The following is a 24,738-nucleotide window of genomic DNA, read 5'->3' as shown; positions in this document are numbered from 1 at the left end:
GTCTGTAGCATAAATGCTGGAATAATTAGTGAAAACAAAACATCCGTGCAATTATGTCAAAAACATTGTACCGTAGTCATGTAATTGACTTAAAATAATGTAAAAGTTTATTTCACATTTTTTTATTAAACTTGCAAAATTCATCCAGTGTAGGTCAGGATATGCCTAGCCCAGGGGTCGGCAACCTTTACCACTCAATGAGCCATTTTGGCAAGTTTCACAAATTAAAGAAAATAATGGGAGCCACAAAAAATTTTTTAAAATTTAAAATGAAAAACACCGCATACAAAGCTTAAATGCTTTGTGCTATGTTAACCAGGGGTCTCAGACACACGCACCGGCACGCACTTTAATGTGGAAATTTGATGTTAGTGCGGCCCGCGAGTTTTGAATGAATGGCGCTTGATCGCGTCATACTTGCCAATCCTCTCATTTTTTCCGGGAGACTCCCGAATATCAGGGCGTGATGGCACTGCTTTTGGCGCCCTCTACAGCCTGCCCAAACAGTGTACCTGTTCGACCACATGTAGAATGCAGTTTCAGCTTGCTCACGTAAGTGACAGCAAGGCATACTAGGTCAGCAGCCACACAGCTTACACTGACGGTATAGCCGTATAAAACAACTTTAACACTGTTATGTTACAAATATGCGCCACACTTTGAACCCACACCAAAAAAGAATGACAAACACATTTCTGGAAAACATCTGCACTGTAACACAACATAAACACAACACAACCATTACCCAGAATCCCATGCAGCCCTAACTCTTCCGCTCAACCAACGCACGGAGAGGGGGGGGGGGGGGGGGGGGTTGATGTGTGGGGGGATTTGGTGGTAGCGGGGGTGTATAATCTAGACCGGAAGAGTTAGGGCTGCATGGGATTCTGGGTATTGGTTGTGTTGTGTTTATGTTGTGTTACGGTGGGATGTTCTCCAGAAATGTGTTTTTCATTCTTTTTTGGTGTGGGTTCACAGTGTGGCGCATATTTGTAACGTAACAGTGTTAAAGTTGTTTGATACGGCTACCGTCAGTGTAAGCTGTGTGGCTGATGACTAACTATGCTTTGCTGTCTCCTATGTGTGCAAGTAAAAGCTACATTCAACATGTGGCCGGGCTGGCACACTGTTTGTAAATGCTATAGAGAACAATTACTACAGTGCAATCAGGGCACTCCCTTAATTTAGTAATTAGAGTGAAAATAGGATTATATTTTCCCTGGGAGTTATCTAGGAGAGGCACTGAGATCCATAAATCTCCTGGGAAAATCGGGGGGGTCGGTAAGTATGCAGCTGAGCCGCATCAGAGTGGTCAATGAGCCGCATGCGGCTCCGGAGCCACGGGTTGCCGACCCCTGGCCTAGCCGTTAAATATTAAGACACAATTGCATAGGTCTCAGCTTAGTGTTAATAGTATTAGTGTTGCTTTCAACTTTTTCTCCTTAATTGTTTTTTTTGACATTTTTCTGGCCATGTTATGGATGGATGGATGGATGGATGTTATTTGTTTTAATAGGCGGCTGGCCAATAAAAATAAAATTGTGGGCTACAAGTGGGTACACGGGTTGGACTTTGAACACCCACGTCTTAAAATAAGATGGGAAATACACTTTTTTTAATTTATTTTTTATTTTTGCAGTTTTATGTGAATGTGTTTTGAAAAAAAATTCTTATCTCAATAGAACATTAGAGGCATTGAAGCAGGAGTTCAGAACAGTCAGGAGTCTCTGTCAACATACCCGAGTGGTTGTTTTGGTTCAGAGACGGCACGGGGGCCCCTTGGTTTTGTTAGTGCTAGAAGAGGCCATCTCGAGGCTCCCAAGCCTCGCTGACGACATGACTGAGCGCCGAAAGAGCTACTGATGCATTGCTGCGACGCTGTTGACAGCTAACTTGGCATTTTTGAAAAGGTTCCCAGCGTTTTGTGTTGCTGAGGGCACGGAGCTGGAAAGGAATGGGACTAGGAAGGCAGCCTGCATAGAGTACATTCTGTTGGGAGTTGTTGCGTTCCTTCTCCTATCTTTGTCTAACTTCCATCTGCATGCACGGCAACATGGACTTTACAGGTGGCAGAAAAGACAATTGCAGGCTGCAGATTGTAATCTTTTTCTTTTGTTAGTGTTTGCATACAACAAGAGGTCGCCCCTCGTTGCCTGAGGGATCAAACGGTTCTGACAGTTAACTTGCACATCCGTGTGCTGGCTTTTCTAGATAAATGCAGATCCATAGAGTGCAGCGGCTGGACCCCACCAAGTAGAGAAGAAAGCAATGGCCCGTCACAATAGACACACTCCCACAGACGCACATGCACACCACCCCTATCCGTGAGGCCCCCTCCCCCCTTGCTTAATCACCACCCAAATTCGCCCTCCCTCCTACCCATTCCTCGAGCGATTGTGTGCATTGAGGTTTTCCAGAGGCGCGACTCCTCCTGCACTCTTCTCTACGGCGAAACGGATGAGTGTCACCTTCCGCCTCCGCCCTTTTTGCAACGCTGTACACGGTGATGGAGAGCTGACGGAAGGCGCATGACAGAAAAATCATGACAGAAAAATCATGACAGAAGAATCATGACCGCTGAACGAAGAGGCAGGTGGTGACATTCTAGATGTATTGGATGATCAGATTCTTCCTTTTTCATGGAGGATCATCTGCTGTGCAAATTTGCAAAAAACATAGCGCACTCTACCTGCAGGATTGTCACTGCTTTCGTCCTGGTAAGATTCAGCCTGTGTGAACCCCCTATTGAGTGTATGTTTACTGCTGGTATCTCCAAATGTCAGCGCCTCCTCCACCACTGCCTTATTGCCACAGAAATCACATGTCTCTGTGTATGCTGTGCAGACTCTTGCAAGATGCATGCTATTTTTACCTCCTCTGTGAGGTAAATAATTTAGTGTTCTGCTTGATGTCAGTTTCTTGAAATGAGTGGGACTTTGAGTCTTAAATTGATGTTTTTTTTCCATGTATTATCTGGCGCATCCATCCATTGATTCATTACCTGTACTGGTTAACCTGTTCAGGGTCTTGGCAGTGTCTGAAGCTCGTTTTTGCAGACTCATTGCATGGGGATACACCCTGGCAGTCACACTGCCTGTAAAAAACACCTTTTCCCATATCGCTATTTTGTTCATATGGCAAGTCGAGACGATCGTATCAGAGGCGACCGGACGCAGCCCGTATCTAAAGTTTGCCTGGTTCGTCTGTGTAGTCATTGTGCCGTCCCTTCCAGCAAGGTTCACAGTTCTGCGTTGGGGTTGAATGCATATAGTACAATCCACCGGCAAAACACGAGGGGCATTGTTTTCTGGGGAGTCGGCCTCGGCCGATAATACATTTTGCTGGACGATATATTGTTCCACAATTTATTGCCAATAAGCAATAATATTGCTATCATTATTTTGAGATAAAATAACACACTTAAATAACAATAATAATGTAAGTATTAATTTCAACTGTAATAAACTTTGGTTTCTGATTATTAGTTGTAATTGGAAAGTCAATAACTTGTAATTATCCTGAATACCTACACAAACAAAACAAAAATTGACTTTCAAGCTCTGTTAGTAAAAATTTTACTTCAATAAATATTGAACATCAGTTTTCCCCAGTGGAAAAAACTGGGTCAGGTACCTTTTTTTCCGGACCATAAGCCGCTACTTTTTTCCCAAGCTTTGAACCCTGTGGTTTATACAAAGGTGCGGCTAATTTTGGATTTCTCTACGCTAACGACTTCACTATAGAATGGATTAAGCAAAGAAATCAAACAATGTACTTAAATTATCCACTTTTAGAAACTGTTCAAACTCATAATACAAGGACAAGAATCATGATAAACTTGTTGAACTAGGGCTGGGCGTTATGGCCTTTTTTTAATATCGCGATATTTTAGGGCCATATCGCGATACACGATATATATCTCGATATTTTGCCTTAGCCTTGAATGAACACTTGATGCATATAATCACAGCAGTATGATGATTCTATGTGTCTACATTAAAACATTCTTCTTTATACTGCATTAATATATGCTACTTTAAAACTTTCATGCAGAGAAGGAAATCACAACTAAAAAAATCAAAAAATTTTTCATACTGTGTTGATCTGGAAATGTTTGCCTCGGCATTTTGATGGTGTGGGCGTGTGGCACCGAACGGAGATGTTGACATGCGGAGTAAGCACTGTTCATTCTCTAGCAGGTGACTTTTGAAATGATGCTACATATTAGCAGTAATGCTACTTTTTATAGCAACGCTTTCGCCCCACACTTGACAAATTACGGTTGTCTGTTCGACATATTCCCACTTGAAGCCAAACCACCGCCAGACGATGGACCCCTGCTGTTTTTTGGGGTAATTAATTATTCCTTCATTTGTTACCAGATTCGCACCTTCTTTCTCTCGTATTACCGCTAGCATCACAGCTAACGTTAGCCATGCTGCTACCTCTTTGCTGCGCGAGGGCGTATACATATGTGACGTATGCCGTGACAGTATGTGACGTGTGTAGAAGCTGCGCTTGCTGTCTGTGAGAAGGAGAGACAGGAAAGAGTGAGGAGAGCCTATAGTGTAATGCCAGCAGCTCAAAGCAACTGCTTGAGAACGCATACTCGAATATCACGATATAGTCATTTTCTATATCGCACAGAGACAAACCCGCGATATATCGCGTATATCGATGTATCGCCCAGCCCTATGTTGAACCTTATCAAAAAAAGGGAAAATCATATTCATCACAAACGATGACTAGAGACATCAATGATTTTTCTGTTTTGTTTGATCAGCCGTTTTACTTCCGTGTTACAGGCACTGTTTGGGAACAATTAAGGTATGTAAAAAAACATTTACAAAAACTTTCTATGTAAATGTATCATTTCACAAAGTACCAGTATATATCTGCGTTTTATAGTCCGGTACGGCTTATATTCCAGAAAATACGTTAGTTTGTCTTTTGCTATCACTTTCCAACACATTGGAGATCCATGGGCTCATCCTTTTCACTCGGTTGAAGCTGAAATGTACCCTCAAATCTAAACTCCAAACATCTCAGAACAAGCTAGTCAGGTTACTTCTAGACCTCCACCCCAGATCCCACCTCACTCCTACCCACTTCTCTAAAGTGGGCTGGCTCAAGGTGGAGGACAGAGTTAAACAACTTGCACTGAGCCTAGTCTATAAAATCCGCTACACCTCCCTGAGTACATGTCAAACTACTTCCTTAACGTAAATGACCGCCATAACCACAACACCAGGGGGTGCTCCACTAACCACGTTAAACCCAGATTCCGAACTAACAAAGGTCTTAACTCATTCTCTTTCTATGCCACATCAATGTGGAATGCGCTCCCAACAGGTATAAAAGAAAGGGCATCTCTATCCTCCTTCAAAACCGCTATAAAAGTTCACCTCCAGGCAGCTACAACCCTAAACTAACACCCTCCCCGGATTGCTAATAATCAAATGTAAACAATCAAATGCAGATTCTTTTTCTTATGCCTTCTGATCTCTCTCTCTCTCTCTCTCTCTCTCTCTATGTCCACTACCCCCCCACCCCCCCCCTCCACACTCCTGATTGTAAATAATGTAAATAATTCAATGTGATTATCTTGTGTGATGACTGTATTATGATGATAGTATGTATGATAGTATATATCTGTATCATGAATCAATTTAAGTGGACCCCGACTTAAACAAGTTGAAAAACTTATTCGGGTGTTACCATTTAGTGGTCAATTGTACGGAATATGTACTTCACTGTGCAACCTACTAATAAAAGTCTCAATCAATCAATCAATCAATCAAACCACACCGGACATTTGGCTTTGCACTGATATGTTTTCCTCCCTGCTCCTCACTAGTGAGTAGTGACTTGCGTGGTTCTCTGTCTGTGCATCCTATGTCTGCAAGTAAGCGGTCCAACGTCCTCCCACCGAGTCAAAGATTGTTGATTTACTCCGTTCATTTACATTCTGCTATTGAGTAAATGTGCTTAGGTGCTGAGAGTGATGCACAGAGTGAACCTTGTTTCAATGCGAAATACAAAGAAAACAAACATACACGGACATAGCAATTGATTACATGGCCTACTGGTGAGTGAACTCAGTGAGCAACTACTTAGCTTGTTAGATGCATTTGTAGTTATAAACAATGGCAATTCAAAAGATATAGACATTGTTATTGGAACTTGAACAAATTGATGTTTCTCTTTTTTGCCAATGTTGATCGAAATTGGACAATGCATTTGTGTATGAGTCGTATAAACACTGGAAATGATGAAAGGCGACCAATCACATGGTCCATATGGACCATGTTGCCACAACATAAGGTTAAATTCGTCATGCGACAACGGAAGGCGAAGAGCGAGCCAGAGTAAAATATGCAGAAGCATAAACCAACCTTAAGAGTACTCTGCCCAACAACAATTCTTAACTCCTGTTTCTATGGCTGTGTTGTATTGCTTATGCCTGGAGGTGTTGTGTAATAGTGAAGGTCTGCATGGATGTAGCACAAACTCTTATAGCTGCCTTATTCAACAGCGCCTCTGCTGGTTACACCCTCGTTGTGTTCGTCCTTTGAAGTATTTTTTCAAACGTTGTCTTTCCATAGCTGGACACCTGAAAATGACACAGAGTGCTATCAGTGATGATGCTTTGCTCAAAATGAGGGTCTGTCTGTCAGGATTTAATGGCTTGAACTGCCTTTATGTCAGTTCATGTGACCACTTTTTAATACAGTATACGGCTGTGCTCTCTGACCGCAATGCATTGCTTTGAATGCTTAGGCAAGATTGTTTCTGTAGAATGGCCGCAACATGCTGGTCTTGACCTTTTGATCAACAAAGGAAAATGTGCTCCACATCAGTTTCAGTCGAGGTACTAACCACTATCACAAAGTGTTGAAGACATCAATTGTGAGACCAAAGGAAGTGGAACTAAACTCGTCATGGTTACGGTTATTAAAAGTCGGTGTGTTAAAGACATGGATGACAGGTTAACAGGCTGCTGCTTCGATGCGAAATAAATGACATGGACTGGGGGTCAAATGCACTGGAACATTACAAAATATCTGCATGATATGGTTTTTGAATAGGTGAGGTTTTATGGTGTAAAAGATGAAGGCATTGGGTGGGGCCCAATCCCACCCTCTTTTTTTGGTTGTGGTAATCCTTTTTGGATTATGTATGATTATGATTAATGTCCATTTTAAAGGAGTGTTGTAAAACATGACTCAAAAGCTCTTTTCTTGCATCCAGAGCTTGACTGTGTCAGCAGGAGGGAGTAAAAATTGGTATCTAACATTAATCAGATTTACAGTGGACCTAAATCCCACTTTGGCAGGTCACAATCTGTGTTATTCCAGTGCGTACAAACATAATAATGTATAATCTAGGAATCTGATGTGGCTATTGTAATCTCCCAAAGGCAGATAGGATAAGATAAAGAGCTAATGCCAGATTTCAGGCATCAGCTTGTCGGGACACAGGATGAGTCTCATTAAAATGTCATCTGATTTTGACTTTAACGTAATGAAATTCTCCTGCTAGTAAGGTTACTAGTGTGTAACTAAACAAACAATGACAACATGATTTCTGTCTTTTAATCCACACCTCCGCCATTGTTCACTTTAAACATTGTTCCGACAACAACTAATGACATTTTATTGTGTTATTTTGTTTTCGTAAACCAATTGCAGACAACCTTGAACAAGGTTTTGAGGCTAAGATTGACAAGTCAATGGTTTCGTAGAACAAAGTGTGAATTAATTAATCTGAGGGTTACTGGTTCAATCCCCACCTTCTACCATCCTAGTCACGTCCGTTGTGTCCTTGAGCAAGACACTTCACCCTTGCTCCTGATGGGCCTGGTTAGCGCCGTGCATGGCAGCTCCCGCCATCATTGTGTGAATGTGTGTGTGTGTGAATGGGTGAATGTGGAAATAGTGTCAAAGCGCTTTGAGTTCCTTAAAAAGGTAGAAAAGCGCTATATAAGTACAACCCATTTACCATTGTCAGTTAAAAATTTGCCATTAAACTGAATTATGCTGATTTCTACAAAAACTAGTATCAATAAAATGCATTGATAATAAGTGTGTGCTTTATAAAAGCATCATTTTACTTTGCTACCAGGAATGTAACAATATGAACATTTCATCCAGGTAAAGTTTAATGGAACACGGTCCGATATAAAGCGATGTTCTATAAAACGTGGTCGTGCCAAGGATCCCAAATTTTCGCCTGTTTTTTTCCCACCAGAGTCAACCACTTTGTTTTTCACCAAATTATCGACCATCAATACTATATTGACCTACTGGTCGTCAGTGCCTACCCCATTCTGTGACCTGGGAGCACAATCCACCATTTACGTCACGCCACGCCACATGTGGGGGATCCACCAAACATCACCGTTTTCGTCATCAACACTCGCTGTTTGCCGGCAGTGACGTAAAGCAAATGCGACAAATGTTTGTTTACTTTCAAGATGACGTCCATGTTCGGGTTTGCTTGGCAGTTTTTTTCTTTCGCCTGTCTACATCAGTTAAAAAAACGACCTTTTTGTTGTCGTTTTTGAAGCGGATCCTTTGACGCCTGGCCCTTTCGAAAAATGCATCCGTACAATTGCGACGAGACAGGATTATGTAGTCTCAAAACTCAAGCAAGTACAAAACACAACGCATAATTGATTAACGTGGACCCCGACGAAGTTGAAAAACTTATTCGGGTGTTACTATTTAGTGGTCAATTGTACGGAATATGTACTGTACTGTGTAAACTGTACTGTTTCATATAATGTATTCTCTTCCTTTGCAATCTACTAATAAAAGTTTCAATCAATCAATCAAAGAGAATGATTCAAACAATTTAAGACAGAGTCATGCTAATGTTCACTGTCACCAGGACAGGAAGTCACAAACTTAAACCACTATGCCTTGGTAAGTCTGCAAACCCCCACTGTTTTTACCACATAAATTGAGATCATTTTATTGTATTATTTTGGAAGAAAAAAAAAGGGTAAAAAAAAGTTCTATAACGTTGGACCCCAACAACCGTGGTATTTTCAACTTTGAGTATATCACGGTTATTGTGACCAAAATGATCAGGGTTATCCTTATTATCACATGATTGTTAAATGTGCTCAAAACTTTCTTACACACACATTGGTATTAAACAAGCAACACACACACACACACACAATATACTTTTCTTGGCAGAAGAAAACTAATATTGTTTTGGCTTATTAAAAGCCATATTGTTGTTATGAGTGTTTGGATATGTTTATCTTCTTCCGCTTTAATTTGTAAAGGATGTAGAGTGTTTTTTAATGAATTAGGCTAAATAGTTGTTTTGTATTCATGTTAGCATCTACGCTAGCTAGCTATTAGCATGCTAGCTGTTTCTCCAGAAAATTAGCAGTTTCACTGTGGGTTTTTCAGGTAATCAATCACGGTTTTAGTATAATTAAAATTTGAAACGATTATGTTAACAGTCTGTAATTTTACCATGGTTCAATATTATGGTTATCTTTACATCCCTTTTTGCTACCCATTGTTACAAGCTGAGAGGATCATAAATGCCTTTTATTAACCATTTCTGCATAGGAAGCCATGAATATATTCACACGTTTCCGGCGGGTCCTGAAGTTGTTTAATAACCGTTTATGGGATTGTGGTACATTTCAGTTTTCATTAGTAATCCGTTCCAAAGAGTCAAACAAAAACCAAATCGTACGAAACCTGAAGCTATTTTTCCTATAAGAAATATTATTATTACGTGTTTCAAACACGTAATAATATTAACACTAAAGTTTTTTCGAATAGCCAGAAGCATATCCATCTGGTCATGCACATATTGGAACCACACATCAAGTGCTTTGTGCACACTATAAACCGAGAGCTACCAAACAGAGCTAGCCTCAGAGTTCCCCACACCAGAAGTAAGACTCGCCCGCTGAGGGCGAGTGAGTCATGCGGCTGCTTACCTTAATTTGAGTTCCACAGCCATTGTGCTGTGTGTATGTCCAAGCAGAAACAGCTGAACTGTCAATCCTGGACATCAAGTTGCCAAAAGCACTGTGGACACACTGGATTGCTTCCCCCAGGAGCAAGACGTCACTACTGCAGCCCAGATATAAGACAATATAGTCGAATCATTAATCCACTTGACATCTGCGATGAGAGATGCAAAACACCCAGCGAAGCTCCCAAAAAATGACATTCATTTATATCTACATAATTCCTTTTTCGTTTTTATTTGTGGAAACAAGTTTAACAGTTTAAAGCTCATGTGTAGGTCATGCATGCAAAGTCATAAAAGATGTGTGCCCTTGTGTGCATTATTGTTTTGTGACCCAGCCAAATTAAAAACTTTATTTGTGTCCAATAATATATACAGTATTTGCTTGTCAAAGTATTTTCTTAAAAACATGGGCCTTATGTAAACAAAACCCTGCCTGTCTAGGGCTCTTGGAATTGTATCAACTTTACTACCCTACAAGGCACACTTGCATAAAATCAGCGTTAAAATCGTGTCTTTTTCTAATAAATTCTATTACATGTATCGTCTTGTGAGATGTATTGTGACCAGTGTTGGGTTAGTTACTGAAAACCAGTAATGAGTTATAGTTACTAGTCACTTCATTTCAAAAGTAACTCAGTTACTTACACCAAAAAGTAATGCGTTACTTTGAAAAGTAACTATTTAGTTACTTCTTTTTTTCTTTTCTTTTTTAAAAGCTCCCATTAATGCCCTTTGACCTTCATTTCAGTACTGTTATTGCACTGGAGAATAATACAATGTGTTGATCAACTTGACATGCATTTGCATCACTGAACTCTGCTAAGCAATGTGGTCTACATACAACACACAAACAATGTGGTCTACATACAACACACAAACAATGTGGTCTACATACAACACACAAAGACAAAGATATGTTTCAAAGGCCAATTTATTTCAGGCCAGAACAAATTGACAAAACTATTTTAAATAGCTGCAACATAATGGCACTTTAACTTGAACTTGAAGTAGATAGGATATTTGATCCAAGACACAACTTATATTTAACTAAAATGTTATTTTCTTTGTGCTCGACAAAAGAAAAGTATTGAGAATTTCTCCTTGTTAAAAAAATCGACTCTTGGCTTCGCCTTGATGTCTTGTTAGTTGTTATGATAGTAGCGTTTATGTGTGTGTGGCCCTTTAAGATAGCATGTGGGTGAGGGACGTCAGTGAGCGAGTGGGCGAGAGAAGTGAGGGAGCGGCGACAGTGAGTGCTTGCAGGTGCTCTCTCTAGCTTGCTGGATGGCTGCGTCCAATGAAGTCACAAAGTTGCAACAAACCGCCGGCCTCGTCATTCACCCTCAGCTGTAAAGACCACTTCCGGGTAAAGTGAAGGTTGTTAGCCCCGAAGGAACGTCTCCCCTGCGCTCCTCAACTACGGTATGGGAGTCCCCCCCGCCCCCACCCACAGAAAGCACGTACGCCCTTTCTTTTCCACCGCAGCGCTGCCACAAAACACACTCAGATCTTCAGTTTCTAGCCGATACTACATAAAAAATAACGTAAAATAACGCAGTAACGCATCATGTAGTAACGGTAACTGAGTTACTGAATATAAAAAATAACGCATTAGATTACTAGTTACCGCCGAAACTAACGGCGTTACAGTAACGTGTTACTTTGTAACGCGTTAGTCCCAACACTGATTGTGACACCCCTAATAAATAAACATTTACCATCACTTTTACTTTTATTAAAGACTCTTGTGAGCAAAGATGGCGAAGAGGTATGCTGGGAGAGGTTGCTTCTTACTTTGCTATGAGTTCTTGATTAAATTGAATAACAATTAACACCTTTTTTTTAAATCAAAGTATTGACATTCGTAACTTAATTTTGGCCCCATGTCCTTTGTTTGCGCATTCAAATACGCGGCAATCGATTTACCCTCTACGTTTGGCCATATGATAACCGAGACAAATGTACTATACCAATTCTGCAAAACAAAACAAGGTGATGACTTTCCAAATAATAAATGATTCCAAAAGTTCAATTTTCTCGTCATATGTTTCTTTCCTAGTTAGAATCAGTTAACCAATATCTTCTCGGCCACACTGTGTGTTCTTTGATTGGTATCGTACTGTTTGCTCGCCACGTCAAGGATTTACTCTGCACTCTGTTTATGTTAGCTTGCTGGCTTATGGGGTTGAGGAACTGCCTCGGTCGCTATGGTAACAGTATCCCACAGAATGTCTCGGCGAGTAGGCCTCGTTAGAACAATTGTGAGCCACTGAAGCATGTCTGCAAAGTTGCACCGTAGCCTACTTGGTATTTTGTGTATATTGCCAACCACAGTAGGAGGACTAAGTTAGGACATTAGCATGAACATAAGTTTGCAGAACCTTTTTTGCTCTGAACTAACTTGTATCATTTCTGTTTCTTGCAGACGGTCTGGACCACAACCTCAACCTTTTTTGACTGTGTGAGGGGAAGTGAAAAGCAGTTTTAATGAACCAGTACACGCTAGCCGACACCATGACCGATAAGTAAGTAGTATATCACCCTCACACATGTTCGTGTTAAGTGCTGGCTTGTTTATTTAGTGGACATTTTTGAGACGGCGATGCTGGGTTGCTGCTGTGTCTCAAGCGATAACACTCCACTGTGCAAGAGTTTATTTTGAATGTTTCAGTGCACTCGTAGAAGGGGGGTCATAGCATAGAAGAGTAGGTCTGTTGTGGTGCTAGGAGGGTTAAAGTCTGTTTTGCCTTCTGAAGATGTATGACATTTGCATCAAGATACATTTGCATTTTCTCCCGTTACTCTGCGGCCATTTTGCCTTTTATTTCGCTGACAAAACAGCAAGCTGAAGGCCTTTGAGGCTTTGTTCCACTACGTCTTCTCTGGTCCCTTTGTAATTCCCTCATCTTTTTTATTTCGACAAGTTCTCTTCACTCTTCCTTTGTCTCTTTTGTCAACTTTGTCTCCAACTGTCCGTGTGGGGATGGCTAGGTTGGAGGATTCGGGTGCAGTAATCAAAATAATCAGTGCTCATAATCAGCGGAATAAGAGGCCAGTCAGCTGAAAGGCACAGTCCGAAACACTGCAAGGGCCGGATAAGGTCGGTCCTTTCATGTGGCTGAAAATGTGAGGCAGCCTGACCAACACTACTGAAATGTGTTTTTAATGTGATTTATATAAAATCGATTATCCAGAAAGCATATTGTCACAACCTTCTTAATATCTTTAACGGTTTTACATACCACAAACAACTGTTTGGTTCCCTATAATGCAAAATGAACCTAATAATTTAATAAGGCTGGGCCGATTTATTTTCAGTCTCCCTGCTCACAAGCGGCTAGCAGCTAATTATGTGTCTCCATACACAGTGTGGAGACGCTCCCCTAAGCTAATAATAAATCACCTCCATTATTAAAAATACACTGTATCTCTTAAGTATTGTCAGGTGTCGTTAGGGCTGGGCGATAATGGCCTTTTTTAAATATCTTGATATTTTCAGGCCATGTCACAATACACGATATATATCTCAATATTTTGCCTTAGCCTTGAATTAACACTTGATGCATATAATCACAGCAGTATGATGATTATATGTGTCTACATTAAAACATTCTTGTTCATACTGCATTAATATATGCTAATTTTAAACTTTCATGCAGAGAGGGAAATCACAACTAAGTCAATTGACCAAAACTGTATTTATTAAACAGTTATTAAGCAGTGGCACAAACATTCATGTCTTTTCAAAACAGAAAGTGCAAGATTGTCAGAGACATTTTAAAACAAGCTATGAGTGCACTTTTGTGCATGATGTCACTAATCAATCAATCAATCAATGTTTATTTATATAGCCCTAAATCACAAGTGTCTCAAAGGGCTGTACAAGCCACAACGACATCCTCGGTACAGAGCCCACATACGGGCAAGGAAAAACTCACCCCAGTGGGACGTCGGTGAATGACTATGAGAAACCTTGGAGAGGACCGCATATGTGGGTAACCCCCCCCCTCTAGGGGAGACCGAAAGCAACGGATGTCGAGTGGGTCTGACATAACATTGTGAAAGTCCAGTCCACAGTGGATCCAACACATCAGCGGGAGTCCAGTCCACAGCGGGGCCAACAGGAAACCATCCCGAGCGGAGACGGGTCAGCAGCGCAGAGATGTCCCCAACCGATGCACAGGCTAGTGGTCCACCCGGGGTCCCGGCTCTGGACAGCCAGCACTTCATCCATGGCCACCGGACCTATGCAACTCCCCCTCGCAAGGGACAGGGGAGAAGAGGAGAGAAGAAAAGAAACGGCAGATCAACTGGTCTAAAAAAGGGGGGGTCTATTTAAAGGCTAGATTATACAAATGAGTTTTAAGATGGGACTTAAATGCTTCTACTGAGGTAGCATCTCTAACTGTTACCGGGAGGGCATTCCAGAGTACTGGAGCCCGAATAGAAAACGCTCTATAGCCCGCAGACTTTTTTTTGGCTCTGGGAATCACTAATAAGCCTGAGTTCTTTGAACGCAGATTTCTTGTCGGGACATATGGTACAATACAATCGGCGAGATAGGCTGGAGCTAAACCGTGTAATATTTTATACGTAAGTAGTAAAACCTTAAAGTCGCATCTTAAGTGCACAGGAAGCCAGTGCAAGTGAGCCAGTATAGGCGTAATATGATCAAACTTTCTTGTTTTTGTCAAAAGCCTTGCAGCCGCATTTTGTACCAACTGTAATCTTTTAATGCTAGACATAGGGAGGCCCGAAAATAATACGTTACAGTAATCGAGACGAGACGTAACGAACGCATGAATAATGATCTCAGCGTCGCTAGTGGACAAGATGGAACGAATTTTAGCGATATTACGGAGATGAAAGAAGGCCGTTTTAGTAACACTCTTAATGTGTGACTCAAACGAGAGAGTTGGGTCGAAGATAATACCCAGATTCTTTACCGAGTCTCCTTGTTTAATTGTTTGGTTGTCAAATGTTAAGGTGGTATTATTAAATAGATGTTGGTGTCTAGCAGGACCGATAATCAGCATTTCCGTTTTCTTAGCGTTGAGTTGCAAAAAGTTAGCGGACATCCATTGTTTAATTTCATTAAGACACGCCTCCAGCTGACTACAGTCCGGCGTGTTGGTCAGCTTTAGGGGCATGTAGAGTTGAGTGTCATCAGCATAACAGTGAAAGCTAACACCGTATTTGCGTATGATGTCACCCAGCGGCAGCATGTAAATACTAAAGAGTGCAGGGCCAAGAACCGAACCCTGGGGAACTCCGCACGTTACCTTGACATAGTCCGAGGTCACATTGTTATGGGAGACGCACTGCATCCTGTCAGTAAGATAAGAGTTAAACCAAGACAAGGCTAAGTCTGACATACCAATACGTGTTTTGATACGCTCTAATAAAATATTATGATCGACGGTATCGAAAGCGGCGCTAAGATCAAGAAGCAGCAACATAGATGACGCATCAGAATCCATCGTTAGCAATAGATCATTAGTCATTTTTGCGAGGGCTGTCTCCGTAGAGTGATTTGCCCTGAAACCGGATTGAAAAGGTTCACAGAGATTGTTAGTCACTAAGTGTTCATTTAGCTGCTGTGCAACAGTTTTTTCGAGAATTTTGGAAATAAACGGAAGGTGGGAGACCGGTCGGTAGTTTACCATGAGGTCAGGATCGAGGTTAGGTCTTTTGAGCAGAGGATGAATAACCGCTTTTTTGAATGCTAGGGGAACAGTGCCGGAGGAAAGTGATAAGTTTATAATATTTAACACTGATGGACCTAATAATACAAACAGTTCCTTGATAAGTTTCCCAGGAAGTGGGTCAAGTAAACATGTTGTTTGTTTTATCCCACTTACACGCTGTAATAATTCCTCTAATGTTATTTCATCAAAAATAGAGAGACTATTTTGGAGGGCAGTGTCCGTCGTATATACAGTCGTATTTGTGTTAATAGAGCCCAGTTGTAGCTGGGATGCGTTGTCTTTAATCTCCTTTCTAATGAGTTCAATTTTCTTATTAAAGAAATTCATAAAATCATCTGCCGAGTGGGTGGAGCTACTGGGAGGAGTCCCTTGTTGGGTTAGCGATGCTACTGTACTAAACAGAAATTTAGGATCGTTTTTGTTGAGGCGGATGAGATTTGAGTAGTATTTAGCTTTAGCTAAGGTAAGCATGCGTTTATACGTTATTAAACTATCACTCCATGCTTGATGGAAAACCTCAAGTTTAGTCGCGCGCCATTTGCGTTCCAGTTTTCTACATGATAATTTATGAGCTCTAATTTCTTCTGTAAACCATGGGGTGCGCCTTTTAGGGGCCCTTTTTTGCTTTAGCGGTGCTATACTATCAATAATTTCGCGCAAGGCATCGTCAAAGTTGTTAGTGAGTTTATCAATAGAGCCGACATAATTTGGGAATGGTGCTATTACCGAAGGCAGTAGGTCAGCAAGAGTCATCGTTGTGGCAGCATTAATGTTGCGGCCGCTATAGCAGTTATTATTATTATTAGCTTGTTGACAAAGAGTCAAAACTTCAAATTTTATAAGGTAATGATCGGACATTACTTTAGTATATGGAAGTATCATAACTTTGGAGGTGGTGACACCCCTGACAAGCACTAGATCTATTGTATTACCGTTGCGATGCGTGGGTTCATGTATTATTTGTGTAAGACCACAGCTATCAATTATGGTTTGGAGCGCCACGCACTGAGGGTCCGATGGGGTATTCATATGGATATTAAAGTCCCCCATTATGATTATATTGTCGGCGTGCGTCACTAGATCAGCAACGAACTCTGAGAATTCACTGATAAAGTCCGAATAGGGCCCAGGGGGGCGGTAGATAACAGCCAGGTCGAGAGGTAGCGGTGTGACAGACCTCATAGTAAGCACCTCAAACGATTTATATTTATTATTTAGGTTAGGGGTAAGGTTGAAATTTTCATTGTATATTAGTGCGACACCCCCTCCCCTTTTAAGAGGGCGGGCAACATGCGCATTCGTATAGTTAGGAGGAGATGCCTCATTGAGCGCAAAAAATTATATCAAAACAACACTAAATTAAAGTGCACTTTTTGTACAGAACGCCACTACAATAGTTTAAAACAAATAAAGTGCACTTTTGTGCATGATGCCACACAAGATATTTCAATAACTGTCAAATAAAAATGAGCTGCATGTGGTAGGTTCCTGCGGACGTTATCTCCTTCTGCTAACTATTTTTTTCATACGGTGTTGATGTGGAAATGGTTGCCTCGGCATTTGTTGGTGTGGCACCGAACGGAGATGTTGACATGCAGCGTTTCAAGCACTCTTCATTCTCTAGCGGGTGACTTTTCAATTGATGCTACATATTAGCAGTAATGCTACTTTTTGTTGCAACACTTTTGCCCCGCACTTGACAAATTATGGGTGTCTGTTCGACATATTCCCGCTTGAAGCCAAACCACCGCCAGACGATTGACCCCTGCTGTTTTTCTTGGGAATTAATTCTTCCTTAATTTGTTACCAGATTCGCATCTTTCTCTCGTATTACCACTCGCACCACAGCTAACGTTACCCATGCCGCTACCGCTCTGCTCCGCGAAGGCGTATACGTATGTGACGTATGTAAGAAGGTGCGCTTGTTTTACGTCTCTGTGAGGAGAGATAAAGAGTGAGAAGAGCCTGTAGTGTAATGCCCGCAGCTAAAAGCAACTGCGTGAGAACGTATACTTGAATATCACGATATAGTCATTTTCTATATCGCACAGAGACAAACCCGCGATATATCGAGTATATCGATATATCGCCCAGCCCTAGGTGTCATTATCAATGGAGGACGAGGCTGAACATGTTACACACCAAGAGCAAGCCAGGAACAATCATGCTAATAGCTAAGCTCACCGCTAAGTTAGCTTTAAGCAACACCAAGAAATAAGTGCCTGGTGAACTTTTAAGAAGTGTAGTAACTATTGACATAAAAAATAACTTGTAGATTAATTATTACAGGAAAATAAAACAACTGTTGGTGTATCAGTATTGTTGCAATCAGTACAGTACATAAAAGTGGAAGGCGGATCAATCCACAAATTGGTGGTGTCGAACAAATTATTACATTAACAGGATCAAAGTGGAGGCACGTAAACAAGACCTGCCCACAAAGCAGCGCATAAATGGTCAGAAAGCAGCTTGAAAACGGTCTGTTAAACATTATCTATGCAAAATTTTGCCCAAAGAACAGCCATTACATTTTATGGAGATCCAATGAATGATGAATAAAAATTCTGAATATGACCCCTTTTAAATTTGTAAAAAAAAAAAAAAGAAAGAAAAGGTTTTCTGGAGGATATTGGACCTTTTAAGCCTATTTTGGAAGCCCATGAAGATACTTGTTTTCATTCAAATTTGGCGTCATATTTCATGCTTTCATTGGTTGTTCAGATAGACACTTTTAACAGTGACAGAAAACAAAAAAATCCATCTATCAAAATGATCATCAATATAGAAATTAGGTTTACAGTAAAAAAAAACAACAACCTTGACTCAATGTTTGTCAGTATTTCATTCAGGATCCATTGAACCGACTCAAAATGAAGTGAACGTGGCGAGTTTCTAAAAGTAAGTGATGATGATGTTGACGAGCTGTCCTCCCTGGATGAAAGGTATCTGGGCAACCAGAAAGGGCAAAAAGGAGGAGGAGGAGCCTGTTGTTTCATTGTGCGCCTGTGCTAGTCCATGTTGTTAGATGATTGTGCACTGGCAACGAATGATAAATGTGATGCCAAAAGGAAGTGAGGGGAAAAGTTGGAGGAGGTCGTCCCCTCCTCCCATCCTCACAGTGATGGCGAACAAAGGCCCCCCCAACATTGCACTATTTAAGATTTACACAAAGAAAATAGAGCATCGCTGCTTATTTTCTTTCTATCTTTCAAACGTATGTGCCTTTATTTTCTCCAGGCAAACATTTGCTTAGTGTGGGATATCAGTCCACATTCCTCTCCGATAGATGCATTCCACTCAGAATTCCCACATCCAAACTAGCCTGTGGACACGATGAGTTCAGTACTCGCCTGGCAAGAAACTTTTCCCATCAACTTCCAACTTGCAAAAATTAGGACACCCCCACGGTGTGTGCTCAAAATGCTTTGTTAGACATGTTAGCGTACATGTAATAGAGATTTTCTCAAAGTTGTGTATTCATTAAACAAATGGTCTCGCTTTATGGAGGACAATTCCTAAGGCCTATTATAGATAAATAAATACTGGAATAAATAAATAAAATAATTAATGATTAAATAAACAAACAATTAAAATGTGTGAATAAATAAATAAAAACTGGTGAATAAACTGGGGATAAATAATACATTTTCCCTTAATTTATTTCTACATTTATTTATTTCCAAATGTACTCATTTCCACATGTATTCATTTATTTTTCTGCGTCCGTATGCTAATGAGATAGGAGGGACTAATTTCAGTCTCGTTCAGGATTGGTCAACTAAGTGATCCAGTCAAATACTGCTTGGTCAACTTCTTTATCCAAATCAGCGTTGGGCTGAGCCGAATTGTTAAGGAAACTATACAGACAAAACCGAAGGTAGTCATTTGGTGCATTGTTTTTAACTTTCTCAGCTTGTAAGTCATTCGCTAAAACTCTGAAATAAGCCATCTTCACCTCACATCGTCACATTCCTATGACCAACCCTGTATGAGAGTAATGAGACTGATGATAGTCCCTCTTACTGTACCTCATTAGCATGAAGAAATGTAGAAATAAAATAAATGTGAAATTAAACAAATAAATACATGAGGAAATAAATACATCCACCCATCCATCCATTTTCTACCGCTTGTCCCTTTTGGGGTCGCGGCGGGTGCTGGAGCCTATCTCAGCTGCATTCGGGCGGAAGGCGGGGTACACCCTGGACAAGTCGCCACCTCATCGCAGGGCCAACACAGATAGACTAGACAACATTCACACTCACATTCACACACTAGGGCCAATTTAGTGTTGCCAATCAACCTATCCCCAGGTGCATGTTTTTGGCGGAAATAAATACATGTAGAATTAAATTAATGTGGAAACAAATGTAGAAATAAATTGAAGACATTTAATTATTTATGTCACATTTATTTACTTGTATGTATTTTTTATTGCAATATTAATTTATACATGTATTTAGTTGTATTTTTGGTAGGTATCGTTCTCCATATTGCTTGGTGCATTTGTCAGGAAAATAATAGTGCAGGCAACACATTAGGCTTTATTATATATTTTCCCTTGTGTAGGGCTGGGCGACATTTTTTTTATCACAATTATTTTTTTCATATCATCCGATTTTGATTATTATCACTTTTTTTTAATTTTTATTTTTTAATCAAAGGCGGATTGTCCCGTGCAGGATTATAGCGAGTACCGTTGCATCCCTACTGTTTACTACTGCAGTATCTTGTAACAGACATTTCCTCGATGTTTGATCGAGGCAATAATATATGCTAACAGCTGACAAATGTCATTTAGTTCACATATATAATTGTGTTAATTGTGTTGTCTAGAAGTGCAACCTTAGGAATCCCAGGCTACGGTCCATACTTGGTTTTAGGGCCAAGGTTTTGCTTCTTTTTTGGTACGTTTCTTTGGTGGGGTTTTTTTTTGCTTTTCATCACAAACATTATGCAGTAAACAAAGTATCAGTGGTGTACTGAATACTAGAAAACTGTTTTTCCAACTTCACATTTACTAAACAACACTTTCAAAAGGTAAATTATTATTTGTATTCTTTAATTACTTTTATACATTAGTGCTTCTCACCAGTGCTTTGGCAAAAGGCAAGCGGTGACACACATTGTGGAGTTTTTAAAACTTATACAGCCTATATGAAATAAAAGTACATTTAAAGTTCAGTTTGAATTTGAGGTACTGTAAAATAATGTGTACCAACACATAAAACAAGTTTTATAGTTATTTCAAGAACAAAATGTTTTTTGTCCTCAGTGTTTCAGTACTTGTTATATTAGAGGAGTTGATTATTTGCAGACACATAAACAAAATGTCTAATTGGAAAATATTTCGATATAAAAATGTCGCTTTCTGATTAAATTAGTAAGTGTGTTTATTTTTCCAGTCGGGACCAATACAATATAGTTCAGTCACAAAGACATATGCGTGCCTGCGAGTCCACATTCAGGGCAGAATTACTGTGCACCACAACGTGAACTCAAGCAATCAGTGAATCAGAAGCCTGTCAAGTCGATCTCCTTGTAAATGTTGTTTCAAGTTCTATGCTCGTGTCAATCATATTTCTATTATTTTGATCTTTTGGGCTGCACTTCCAGCTGTGTAAGGGAAAGCGGCACAACACTGATCGATATATGATCGCCCAGCCCTACCCTTGTGTGTCACTAGTAAAACAATTAGTGCTTATACACAAAGATATTTAAGGTATCTTGACTTTCACGTGAACTTAGACAAGTTTGTCAGGTTTGAACAGTCATACTTTTCTCTGTTTTGTATCAATGTGCAAATACACACTTCTTCTAAATGGATTTTATGCTTGGCTATACCAGAATGCTTTGGGACAAGGAAAGTTTCGAAAGTGCAGATTAGCCTTGGTAATCCTCTCTAACGCAATGCCCAGTTTGGTGCACAAGTGCGAGTCCACACTTTGATCCACTCTTACAGCAATATTTTCCCCAGAGCTGAATTCTACCGCTTGATTGAGACAGACCGATGATTGCCAAAAAAAAGGGAGAGAATGTAGTCCTTGTTTTGTCTGTTTGTACATTCAGAACTATGGGAAAGAATGAGAAGGTATAAATGCATCTTTTCGCAACATCATACTATTATGTTTTCTTTTGCAACTGGTCTCTTGTTGTTGAATATGCCACCTACTCATTTCTGCTTGTTCTTTTGTCTTCCCTTTGCCAACTTTTATGGGAATTCACAGGCTTGGAAGAACATCTCTCAAAACCAATACATGCGCCCCTCTGTCATTATCGTTTTCCTTCTCTCTCCCACCTGTAGCGATGCACGCTGACAGCGTCGTCAGGGACCGTTGATGTTTATAGATCGAGGGGATAAATTGCAAAGAGAGGAATGTGTTACGGGGGGGGGTTGCTGGAAGGACCGCACGGTTGCAGGGAATCTCGGTTCACTGTGTCTCTGTGCTTTGTTACTGCATGAGTCAAGGTATGCGCACAAGTAAGCAACTAGACTGGACTAACGTAATAAAACCCTCAATTTGTTTGGATTACCAGTTAATTTTCCCAATAAGCATCAATGGAAGGAGAATTAACATGTAGAACTTTTCCACCAACTTGACTAGGCATAGAACGGTTTATGAATAAAATCAGAATCGTTCGGTTGACTTGACACGGATTGGAGTGTGTGTGTTGCTAGAATCAGTTTTTTTTGTTATTAATCAGCGTGGAGCATTGTTGTTTCATGGTGATAAGTTCATATTTAGTCTCATTATTTAGCAATGTTTGGCAGCAATATCAAGATTCAGTATATGCTGTTGAGCCTAAGAGAGATTTATTAATCTACTTTATTAATACCATTAAGGATTTTATTGATGCTAACAAAAATCACCAAAGACGTGTAAATTAAGCACTTGGCTTTCCTGCACAACAACAACTAAGCTTTTAGTTTATTTCTGTTAGGAAAATCGACAACGAAAATAGTGGATTGTGTTGCACCAACAATTGCAATATTTATTACTATGACTTAACATGACGTTAGTTTATGTGCACAAATAGGTCTTTATATTTAAGCATGGCAACCACAAAATAACACAAACCAATGTGATCTCTTGTCTTTTCTTTATGTTTAGTTCTGCTTTCAACACTGCTAATGTAGTAGAGAATAAAGTCGATTGCATCACAGAAAGTTTCTCAAACATATCAGATGTTCAAACTTTTTACAAAGTGATCGCTGCAGACACAAGCATTGTCCGATTGTATTCCACAAGATGATGAAAGTGATATTTTTAAGAACCATTTCCGTTGACAAACTTTTGTTTTTTTTCCTGACTTTATTACCTTTATGAACCACTTATTTCAGGACTCTATGAAAGTTTTTTCCTGTCTCTCTATTTGAACGACTGGAACACCCAAGAACAGAACAGCAATACAGCATTTTCTGCTCAAAGGGTTGGAGTTGGGGGTTAAATCACCAAAATGATTCCCGGGCGCGGCGCCGCTGCTGCCCACTGCTCCCCAAGAGGATGGGTCAAATGCAGAGGACACATTTCACCACATCTAGTGTGTGTGTGACAATCATTGGTACTTTAATCTTTAATCTTAATAAACTCTACACCCACTCTCACTTGTTTTAAAGCTGTGTTCAAGCTGGTTGACCATCATGTGAATTTAGCTGTGAAGAAGAAAAACGAATCTAACGTCATATGCAACCCACCGATAGGTACCATCAACAATAAGATAGTTCATTAGTCTTTAAAATTTTTCAAACATTTTAAACACACTTGAATGTTCATAACTCCTATTTTGATGGCGGTGCGATATTAAGCACAACAATGCTCTCCATAGTTGTCATAACGGAGGTCTGCGTTGATATAGCTAGACTTCTCATAGCTGTCAGATCAATCTTCTTTATACAGCACACTTGTTAAAGCTAGTTCAGATTTAGTATTCAGGCGAGACTAATAAACAGCACCTCTGCTGGTTGCAGCCAAGTAGTGCACTTTATAAACCAAACCAATTCCTAAAAATCAGGTATTATTACAACCAACCACAGTTTAAATACTGTATAACTAATGTTCAAAGTAACATTAAATGTAAAAAAAACAAAGTTTATGATTTTTTGTAAGAGGAAAAGGGAGGAAACGATCAAACTGTCAATAGATGGAATTGATATTGACAGGGTTTCTGAACTTAGATTTTTAGGAGTGATACTGGATGACGGTCTGACATGGAAATCTCATATTGCACATGTACGGAAAAAGATGTCTAAGAGTATTTTTATATTAAATAAGGTACAATATGTGTTAGATTATGGGGCAATGCGTATATTGTATTGTACACTTATATTGCCATATATCAGCTACTGTGTGGAAGTGTGGGGGAACACATATAAAAGTAACATAAAGATTAAGATTAAAGTACCAATGATTGTCACACACACACTAGATGTGGTGAAATTTGTCCTCTGCATTTGTCCCATCCCTTTGGGGAGCAGTGGGCAGCAGCGGCATTGTATCAACTACAGAAAAGAGCTATAAGGATTTTTCATAAAGCAGATTATCTAGAACACACTAACATATTATTTATTAATTCTGGTTTATTGAAACTACAGGAGCTAGTAAAGTTACTTACATTATGTGTTATGTTTAAGGCTAAAAGTAAAACATTACCAGCAAATATACAAAAAATGTTTGTCATCACTTCTGAGAATGAAGAGCATAGAAAAAAAGGTCATTTCAAACATCAGTATTCAAGGTAGGGCTGGGCGATATTGATTATACTCGATATATCGCAGGTTTGTCACTGCGATATAGAAAATGACTATCGTGATATTCGAGTATACGTTCTCATGCAGTTGCTTTTAGCTGCGGACATTACACTACAGGCTTTTTTCACTCTTTCTTGTCTCTCCTTCTCACAGAGACATAAAACAAGCGCACCTTCTTACATACGTCACATACTATCGCGTCATACGCCCTCGCTGAGCAGAGAGGTAGCAGCATGGGTAATATTAGCTGTGATGCTAGCGGAGTGGTGC

General features: G+C 40.1%; 1 protein-coding gene across 1 annotated transcript in view; it reads left to right on the top strand.

Annotated features, from left to right (window-relative positions):
• sema4d (sema domain, immunoglobulin domain (Ig), transmembrane domain (TM) and short cytoplasmic domain, (semaphorin) 4D) overlaps positions 1–24,738 on the top strand; it is a 94,636-nt gene that overhangs the window by 20,083 nt on the left and 49,815 nt on the right. The window contains 1 exon segment of the mRNA XM_062031338.1: positions 12,437–12,536. Within this exon segment, the coding sequence (XP_061887322.1) occupies positions 12,499–12,536 (38 nt within the window). The 5' untranslated portion in view covers positions 12,437–12,498.

The sequence above is a fragment of the Entelurus aequoreus genome, linkage group LG21 (assembly GCF_033978785.1).
Source record: "Entelurus aequoreus isolate RoL-2023_Sb linkage group LG21, RoL_Eaeq_v1.1, whole genome shotgun sequence".
Taxonomy (NCBI): domain Eukaryota; kingdom Metazoa; phylum Chordata; class Actinopteri; order Syngnathiformes; family Syngnathidae; genus Entelurus; species Entelurus aequoreus.
Note: the sequence above shows the minus strand (reverse complement) of the source record. Positions and strands in the feature narration are given on the sequence as shown.